The 10,305-nt window shown below is 41.5% G+C and overlaps 1 protein-coding gene across 3 annotated transcripts in view; it reads left to right on the top strand.

Moving 5' to 3' along the window:
• Nucleotides 1–10,305, top strand: part of Mark1 (microtubule affinity regulating kinase 1) — a 104,198-nt gene that overhangs the window by 90,343 nt on the left and 3,550 nt on the right. For 2 of the 3 annotated variants that reach the window (XM_026779729.1, XM_005348828.2), the window contains exons 14-17: nucleotides 1,052–1,152; nucleotides 5,164–5,328; nucleotides 6,944–7,198; nucleotides 9,826–9,870. In XM_026779729.1, coding sequence (XP_026635530.1) covers nucleotides 1,052–1,152; nucleotides 5,164–5,328; nucleotides 6,944–7,198; nucleotides 9,826–9,870 — 566 coding nt within the window. The remainder of the gene's footprint in view (nucleotides 1–1,051; nucleotides 1,153–5,163; nucleotides 5,329–6,943; nucleotides 7,199–9,825; nucleotides 9,871–10,305) is intronic. The other variant, XM_005348829.2, reaches the window with a different exon arrangement.

Genomic DNA, 10,305 nt, shown 5'->3' with positions numbered 1-10,305 from the left:
GGTCCTCTGCAGAGGACTGCTGAGATATCTCTCCAGCATACTGAAAGATCTTTAAAACTGTACTTATATAAAGTTGTTTGTATGATTTTCCCCTTCTGCATCTGAGTTTGAGGAAATACCTATTAAATTTCTAGTGCTCATACTAAACAAATGTTAGATTAACTGTGTATTTTAAAGAATTATAGAAGCTAGAATAGGTAGGAAGATTTTTTCCAGTGGAGCAGAGATAGAAGAGTGTTTTATCCCTTTTGAGTCACTCCTCCCGGGCTTGGGGTGGCCCAGCTAGTAAAGTGCTTGCCTAGCATGTTCAAGACCCAGGGTCGGAGTCCCAGCACTACAAACAACAACAAAATGGAAAAATGAGACACAGACAATGACTCCTGTCCTTTTTATTGCTGGTAACAAATAGTGTTTGGCAGGCATGATGGTGTAGGGTCTTTGTGTGATTAGGAGGCTAGCTCATCTGTCTTCCCCTTTTTTGCTATTCTTTCTCTTGTTTACATGTGGCCTGTCTCCTAACTCAAACAGGGGACTATGAGCAGGGGAGCTATGGGCAGTGTCTTCTATTGCACTCCTCAGCCCCCCATCAACACTCAGCAGGCAGGCACTGACCTGGAGACAGGTGAAGTTGATGAGTAGGCAAAGAATAGCACAGGCTTCTGGAGGAACTGCCACCTTCATTGCCCTGTCCATACTGAGACTGAGGGCAGATTCACTCTCTGCTCTGCCCCTTCTCAGCCAGGCACTCCCTGAGAGAATGGAACCTGCTTCCTGTGCTTCCCAATGCCATTGTCTGCCTCTGTGGAACTATAAACTAAAACAGTAGTGGCTGTGGTCTGGTGGGGTTTGTTTGTTTGTTTGTTTTGTCTTTTGCTGTTTTGGTTTTCTTTTGATTCACTTGTCATTTCTAAAATCTAAATATGAGAAAGAAGAAAAATAGATCTTGCTTATGTGAGTCTACTCAATTAAAATTATGCTTTGAAATTTTTTGATAATTTGATTTCAAACTAATATAGTTAAGATTTTTAAATTGATTTTCTTCTTTATAAAGAACAACGTATATTCTGGAGGGAGCATGGCAAGAAGGAACACGTATGTGTGTGAAAGGAGCACAGACCGGTACACAGCACTGCAGAATGGAAGAGACAGCAGGTGAGGTCACTGAGCCCAAAGGTGGTGTCTGTCATTGCTGCACATAGCCTTGCTGAAATGTTTGTCGGTGTGTGGGTCACAGGGAAGGAATGCAGAGTGCTACAACCATACCTGTTTCCAATGGAGTGTGTCCCTGTGTAGCAGGACAGAAGGGTGGAAGTGTATTTAAGGAGTAAGAAGTAACTTCCAAGTTTCTAAACGAAATATGGAACGGAATATTTCTCAGTACTAAAGTGTGTGTACAATCACAGTCTGACAAGTCTGGGTCTTCTCTCCATGTGTACCCTGCTCTGACTTCCCTCTGCCCCTTACCCTTCAACCAATTCTTATTTTATTATATAATCACATTTTCTTCCTTTTTATTGTTTTTATTCAGCTATATATTTTTCTCCACTCCTCTCCCTTTCTCCCCCTGCCCTTCTACCCTCTCCCATGGTCCCCGTGCTCCCAGTTTACTCAGGAGATCTTGTCTTTTTCTACTTCCCTATGTAGATTAGATCCATATTTGTCTCTCTTAGGGTCCTCTTTGTTGTCTAGATTCTCTGTGGTTGTGAATTGTAGTTTTTCTTTGTTTTATATCTAAAAGCCACATATGAGTGAGCACATATTATATTTGACTTTCTGGGACTGGGTTACCACACTCAATATGATGTTTTCTAGATCCATCCATTTGCCTGCAAATTTCAAGATGTCATTATTCCTCCCCCAGCCCCCACCTGCTTCTGTGAAGTGCTCCATTGTTAAAAGTACCATAGCTTCTTTATCCATTCTTTGGTCAAGGTGCATTTAGGTTGTTTCCAGGGTCTGACTATGACAAATAATTCTGCTATGAACATAGTTGAGCACATATCCTTGTGGTATGATTGAGCATCCTTTGGGTTTATATCCAAAAGTGGTATTGCTGGATCTTGAGAAAGGTTGCTTCCTAATTTTCTGAGAAATCGCTATACTGATATCCAAAGGAGCTGTACCAGTTTTAACTCCCACAGCAATGCAGGAGTGTTCCCTTTACCCCATATCCTCTCCAGCATAAGAAATCATCAATATTTTTTATGTTGGCCTTTTTTTTGTTTGGGGGGGGTTGTTTTGTTTTTTGAGACAACGGCCCAGCAATGTTGACTATTCTTACAGGTGTAAGATGGAATCTCAGAGTTGTTTTGATTTGCATTTCTCTGATGGCTAAGGATGTTAAGTATTTCCTTAAGTGTCTTTGGCTATTTTAGATTCCTCTGTTGAGAGTTTTCTGTTTAGGTCTGTATTCCATTTTTTATTGGATTATTTGTTCTTTTGATGGCCAATTTTTTGGATATTAGTCTTCTGTCTGATGTGAAGTTGGTGAAGATCTTTTCCCATTCTATAGACAGCCTTTTTGTCTTGTTGACCGTGTCCTTTGCTTTACAGAAGCTTTTCAGTTTCAGGGGGTCCCATTTATTAATTGTTTCTCTCAGTGTCTGTGCTACTGGGGTTATATTTAGGAAGGAATCTTCTGTGCCAATGCCTTCAAGTGTACTTTCCACTTTCTCTTCTATGAGGTTCAATGTGGTTGGTTTTATGTTGAGGTCTTTGATCCTTTTGGACTTGAGTTTTATGCATGGTGATAGATATGGGTCTATTTTCATTCTTCTACATGTTGCTAACCAGTTATGAAAACACCATTTGTTGAATTTGCTTTCTTTTTTCAATTTGATATTTTTTGCTTCTTTGTCAAAAATCAAGTGTTCGAACGTGTGTGGATTAATATCTGGGTCTTCGATTCAGTTCCATTGGTCCTCCTGTCTGTTCTTATGCAAATACCAGGCTGTTTCAGTACTGTACCTCTGTAGTAAAGTTTGAAGTTAGGGATTGTAATGCCTCCAGAAGTTCCTTAATGTACAGGATTGTTTTGGCTATCCTGGGTTTTTTGATTTTCCATATGAAGTTGAGTATTATTCTTTCAAGGTCTGTGAAGAATTTTGCTGGGATTTTCATGGGCATTGCATTGAATCTGTAAATTGCTTTTGGTAAGATTGCCATTTTTACTATGTTAGTTCTACCTACACGAGAGCATGGGAGAGCATTTTTTGGTGTCTTCTTCAATTTCTTTCTTCAAAGATTTAAAGTTCTTGTCATACAAGTCTTCCACTTGTTTGGTTAGAGTTACTCCAAGATATTTTATGCTATTTGTGGCTGTTGTAAAGAGTGATGTTTCTCTGATTTCTTTCTCAGCCTATTTATCATCTATATAAAGGAGGGCTATTGATTTTTTTTGAGTTAATCCTGTATCCTGCTACATTAATGAAGGTGTTTATGAGTTGTAGACTCATAAAAATACCTTTTTTATGGAGTCACATATAAACTATTATAATCCTCAGTAAACAGTGAGAGTTTGACTTCTTTTCCTATTTGTATTCCTTTGATATCCTTTTGTTATCTTATTGCTCTGGCTAGAACTCAAGAACTATATTGAATAGATATGGAGAGAGTGGACAACCTTGTCTAGTTCCTAATTTTAGTGGGATCACTTTGAGTTTCTCTCCATTTAGTTTGATCTTGGCTGTTGGTTTGCTGTAAGTCGCCTTTATTATATTTAGGTATGTTCCTTGTATCCTGCTCTTTACAAGACCTTTATCATGAAAGGATGTTGTATTTCATCAAAAGCTTTTTCGGCATCTAATGAGATGATCATGTGGTTTTTATTTTTCAGTTTGTTTATATGGTGAATCAACTGACATTGACAGATTTTTGTATGTTGTACCATCCCTGCATCTCTGGGATGAAGCTGACTTGATCATAGTAGATGTATTCTTGGATTTGATTTGCCAGTGTTTTATTGAGTATTTTGCATCAATATTTATGAGTGAGATTGGTCTGTAATTCTCTTTCTTAGTAATGTCTTGTGTGGTTTGGGAATCAGGGTAATTGTAGCCTCATAAGTTTGGCAATGTTCCTTTTTTTTCTATTGTCTAGAACAATTTGTGGAGTATTGGTATTAGTTCTTCTTTGAAAATCATGTAGAATTCTTTTTTTGATGACTGTTTCTATTTCTTTAGCAGTTATAGGTTTATTTAATTTGCTTATCTGATCTTGATTTAAATTAATCAACTCTTTTTATGCTCAAATAATAAAGGCCTCCTTTTCATCCTCTAAAGAATGTAGAACCACAGACTTCTTATTGGAGTTTTTTTAAGATTTATTTATTATGTGTACAGTATTCTGTATTGCATGTATGCCGGCAGGCCAGAAGAGAGCACCAAATCTCATTACAGATGATTGTGAGCCCCTATATGGTTGCTGGAATTGAACTCAGGACCTTTGGAAGAACAGGCAGTGCTCTTAACCACTGAGCCATCTATCCAGCCCATTATTGAGTTTTATTGTAGTTGGATGAACTACTCATGGTAGCTCAAAGGTTGAAGCATCTGTTGTGATTTAATTCTGTTCTCAGCAGAGGGACAGTCCGACCTCACATGGCTCTCTTTTCTGTTGTAGGCTATGGAAAGCACACAAGGAAACTGTGGCTTCCTGGTATTCTTTAGGCTTGGTGTTGAAGTTGATTTCAAATTATTAACTGTGTCTTCTGTACTAAATGCTGATCTGTAGCTGCTTGACACCCATACTGGTCAGCCTATTCTTCAGACAGTGAACTGATAGGAGCTACAGGAGGTGCTGGCTACAGAAACAGCAGTTTTCATATAGCTAGGAGTTCTCAGAGCTTAAGTGATATAGGAAGATTCACAGCAACACAGTGCACAGAACTAATCTTAGAATTGAATGTAAAATGTCTCCAGCAATAATCGTCTTGTCTGTAGCTGTCACACATCCGTACATATGCCTGCCTTCTCAGACACATGCATACAGAACACACATCTAAGCACTTTTCAATGGACTACCTTAAATGGGGAATTGATTTGTTAATGAGTAAGAATGTGTTCATTTCTTTTAAGTGTTTCAGTCATGAAAGTGTCAATCAGTTGAGACTCAGGAAATCCCTTTCTTGGGTTTTAGTAACTGTACCTTTTCTTTTATGTCAAGCCTTACAGAGATGTCCGCCAGCAGCTTGTCACCTGCGGGTTCCACAGCAGCTTCTGCTGGCGCCTCAGCACGGCCCCGCCACCAGAAGTCCATGTCCACCTCCGGCCACCCTATTAAAGTCACACTGCCAACCATTAAAGATGGCTCTGAAGCGTACCGGCCTGGGTGAGTCCTCTTGCTTCTCATTCTCTGTGGTCACTGTCTCCTCCAGAGTGGTCGGAAAAGACAGACACAGTGTCAGGAAATGTTGACTGGGTATACACTTATTTTGTGCTGTAGCAGTTATCTGAAATTACTTGAAATCATTTTTAAGAAGAATATTCTTAACAGATTGTGTTTTTAATGTGTCATAAAGCATTGCTGCCTGGTTTATCATTTAAGTAAGCTGAGTGGCTAGAGAAGCATCAGCAGGTGGTAACGGTGCTTACCGCCAAGCCCAGTGACCTCGATTCTATCCCTGGAATCCACGCAGTGAACAGAGAGAGCCAACTGGACATTGTGTTCTGACCTCCACACATGCACTGTGGCAGGAGTGCACATGTACACATGCACACAAATAAGCTTTAAAAAAAAAGATCAAGCGGTGGTGGCACACACCTTTAGCCCCAGCACTCGGGAGGCAGAGACAGGTGTAAGTTTGAGGCCAACCTGGTTTACAGAGTGGGTTCCAGAACAGCCAGGGCTACCTGGGGAAACCCTGTCTGCGGTCGGGGTGGGGGTGGGGGGGTGAGATGCACAAAAGCCAGATGTGATGGCGCACACCTTTAATCCCAGCACTTGGAAGGCAAAAACAGGTGGATCTTTGTGAGTTTGAGGCCAGCTTGGTCTCGAAAGCAAGCCAGGGCTACACAGAGAGACGCTATCTGGAAACCCTTACTAAAGAAAAGACACGTACCCAACCCAGCTAGGCGCTGTGGCCTTGGGTCCTAGCAGCTGCTGTATCAGGGGAGCGGCTGCTTGGGTATAAAATTCAGTTCACATTTGGAGTTTTGCCTCTTGTAGGACTGGAACTCAAGTATCTGAGTATGCTCTCACTCTAGTAATTAGGTTTTGATAGCACCACATGCATTGAATCCTCTAGGGTCTAAAGTGGAAACATGGTAATATTATAAAAAGGCTTTTTGACAAAGAATAAAGTTTGTTCTACAGGTTACTGAGCAACCAACGTACATTGGTAATGTTCAAATTGAGGAACCCTTGTCTGAAATTCCTAGGCCCAGGAACCATTGGGTTTGGGACATTTTCCAGTTCTGCAATATTCACATGTTCATAATGAGATGGTTGGAATAGAACATGAATTTAGATATGGAGTTCACTTAGATTCTTGGCATATCTTACATGTATAGCCTAAAGATATTTCATAGTGTTTTCAGTGGACTTCACATGAGATCACACATGGAATTTTTATGTGTAGTGTCATAGAAGTGCTCAAAAAAATTTTGAATTTTGAAGCATTTGAAATTTCAGACCATGCAGATTACATGTAAAAAACACATATGCATCACCCAGATTGGGCATTCCGGATTCTGACAGTATTTGTCTTCATGTCAGTAATTTCTTAATCTTTAATCACCAGATTTTACAAGAAGTGTATTATTTTTAAACTTCCCTCCCCTCCTTGTATAATGAGATGGAAAATTAATTGTCCCATGCTCCTCATTTCTAATGCAAACAGAGATCACTGGACCAACGGAAGGACTCGCACTTTTCCCTCCCCAGTGTTTAGCCCGAGTGAAAGCGCCCGCCATTATTATGAATAATGTATCTTCATTTCTCCCAGCAGTGCAACCCAGAGAGCGCCTGCTGCTTCCCCATCTGCTCACAGTATTAGTGCCGCCACCCCAGACAGGACCCGCTTCCCCCGAGGGAGCTCCAGCCGAAGCACCTTCCATGGGGAGCAGCTCCGAGAGCGGCGCAGTGCGGCTTACAATGGGCCGCCTGCCTCCCCGTCCCATGAAGCTGGTGCCCTTGCACACGCCAGAAGGGGAACGTCCACCGGGATAATAAGCAAAATCACTTCCAAGTTCGTCCGCAGGTCAGTACCACACAGTTGGGTTTCAAACCTTAAATCCTCAAGTCCATCAGTGATCTTATGCAGTTTGGGCAGGGATGCGGAGTGACACCTTGTGAGAAAAAGACCTGCAGTCCACCCACAGTCTGTGCCAGGAGTCAGAGGATGTGTGGGCAACTGTTCTCAGGGTGCTGGGGGGATCGTCAGTCACCAGGGCAGTGGACTGAGCAGTGAGATGGCTGTGAGCCCCTGGTTCTTACAGTGTCTTTCAAGGTTAGGCCTCTTTCCTCTCTAGACTGGTTTTTCCTGCCTCACAAACCAGCTTCTCCTTCCAAGGTCTCCTTGCCTTTCCCATCACTTCTAAACATCAGCATGCACGGGACAGACTTGGGACTGCTCTCTGCCAGTTTTCTGACTTCCCTTGGTTATCTCCTCATGATGTGGCTATAGATGGCCTCTCATTTTGACAGCCTCGGTCTTGACCCCAGATCTCCCAGAGCCTCATCCCTATAGATCAAGTTGCCCGAAGCTCCACATCTCTGCATCGTGTTTCAGCCTCCAAGCCCCACTCTCCCCTGTTCTTTCCATTTTAGAAGTGGTAGCTCCATCCTCCAGTTGCCTCAAAGTTGTCTTTGATTCCTTTCCACATTTGCAAATGGCTCTTCTCAGTAGAGTCTTTCCTGCCACTGCCTCAAAGTCAAAACCACTGTCAATCTTCACTCCTACCTGGTCTCCTTCATCCATATATATATGGATATATATAAATATATATGGATATATAAATATATATATGGATATATAAATATATATGGATATATAAATATATATGGATATATATAAATATATATGGATATATACAAATATATATGGATATATATAAACAGTATAAGTTACTTCCTGATTTAAAACACCCATTAGGACTAAGGGCATAGCTTACCTAGCATGCACAAAACCTTCCATTTGACCCACAGACTGCAAAAAAAGAAAAAGAAAAGAAATAGAAAAGGAGGGGGTAATTAGATTTTGTCTTGCTGAGACTATAGGTATAGGCACATATAAGCCTATGCCTGCTCCTCCTGTCTGACCTCCTGCTTCCGTTCTTCCCACCCAGAGGTATCTCTACACACTGCTAGGAGTTTGTCCTTACATTCATTCTCCTTGCAATCCTGCCTTGCTTGCTGCTGCTCCTACACCAGGCTTGAGGGCTTCCCAAGTGGAAGGGAATGGCCTGTGTGCTCAGTTAAGTGTAAATTGCTGTATATACAGTATTTGCTTTTGTATTGCAGAGCCATGCTAAGCTGCATGAACTGTTGCAGCCATCTGTGCTTTTGTGTCCTATCCACCTCCCATCAGGTCACTTAGAACCAATTCCTTGGGCTGCCCCATCCCAGGAAGGCTAGACCAACATGTGACTGGATTGAGTAAGGAAGATCCCATTCTGGATGCTTAGAGCTTACCAGCAGTGCACCCTGTGAACAGGACAGAAAAGTCAGACACTTGTCCCTTTTGGGTACGGGTGTTTCATCTTCCAGTGGGGTCAACAGTGTAATTCTGTTGCTGCGGTAGAGAGCACTGCCCATCTGTGCAGTGGATCAGAGCAAGTGAACTGGCTCAGACACGTGTCTACTTCAGTTTGTGAGAGTGAAATAACTTTTACAGATGGCACTGAGTGTTTAATATCCTGCCTAGTGAAAATAGCAATTATAAAAACAGAAATTTAAGAAACCCCATTTGAGAATGCAAATAAATTTATTATTCTTTTCAGTTCTGAAAAAACAATGTCCTTTGCACAGTATGTCTATGGAAAGGGCCTGTAGTTAGAGCCCTGCAGACTTGGGAGGCTGTAACATTTAGTGCCTGGATTGAGCTTGCCGTGTAGTACAGCAGCTCTGTACTGAGGGGGTGGAGAGAGGAGGGCAGCGCTGACTTTAACCCTGCTGTGCACACTTTATAGATTTGCATATTAGGTTATAACTTGACTCGGTTTCAATCACCTTTGAAATATCAGTAGAGTTAGAATTTTGGAAAACTTTAAAAATATTAGTCACCTTCAATACAAAGACAGCAGTTTTTCTGGTTTTATTTCACAGATTTAGATCTAAGTGAGATTATTGTTCTGTTCATTGTTCAGTCTCTTTTAGACTTACCTTTGTGGATAGGCTGCTGAAGACTGTGCATGGGTTCTTGGCATAACTTCTGAAATAAATTCATGGTCTACTTTAGAATTAGTATTTATTGTTAGAAAACCATATTGGGATCACCTTCTTTCATTTTTTTAAAAAAGATTTGTTTATGTGTATGCGTGTTTTGTCTGCATGCATGCATACCAGAAGAGGGCATCAGGATCCATAGGACCGCAGTTATAGATGGTTGTGAGCCACCATGTGAGTGCTGAGAATTGAACCCATGTCCTGACTCTGGGCTGGAAGACTGTGTTTAAAGAACAGCGAAGTTTTCATCTAATACCCCGTCGACAGTATCTAGTGGACGCTCGAGAAGTGGCAGCAGCACGTGCTGGGGTAAAAGTGTGAAGAAGGAGTCACAGCTGGGACTAATGAGGACGCTGGCTTCAGTGTCTTTTATTTATGGGTTTTCTTGATCTCCTAATGCTTTTAAAATTGTTAAATCTCCACCTTCTCTTTATTTTTGAGGGATCCAAGCGAAGGTGAAGCCAGTGGCAGAACCGACACAGCCAGGTGAGCTACAGGTGCTGGGTGCTCCCACATCTGGTGACCAAGGCAGGGTGATAACTTGATTGTGTCTGCACTTTGAATCTCTATATTCAAAGAATAGTAGGCTTTCCTAATGTCATCTAGCTCATCAACTTCAAGTTCAACTAACTTTGAATTGCATAGTTGGTAAAGAATTGGGCTTCCTGTCTGTGAGATGAGTGTCTGCTTCCTAGAGAATATGCACTGTTCTCCTTCTGTAATGTGGGGTCACTAAGGTGAACACTGAGGTCACTAAGTGTGCAGAGGATTTCATCATAGTGATATATTTAGGTAAATATTCGATCTTGGACCACATCGTAAAACTCTACACTGACATGCTTTCTGGGAAGTAGAGAAGACAATGAAGTAAATACTTTCCTTGTCCATTGGTAGTCTTTGGCGTGCATTTCCGTGTCTGTT

The sequence above is a fragment of the Microtus ochrogaster genome, chromosome 6 (assembly GCF_000317375.1).
Source record: "Microtus ochrogaster isolate Prairie Vole_2 chromosome 6, MicOch1.0, whole genome shotgun sequence".
Taxonomy (NCBI): Eukaryota; Metazoa; Chordata; class Mammalia; order Rodentia; family Cricetidae; genus Microtus; species Microtus ochrogaster.
Note: the sequence above shows the minus strand (reverse complement) of the source record. Positions and strands in the feature narration are given on the sequence as shown.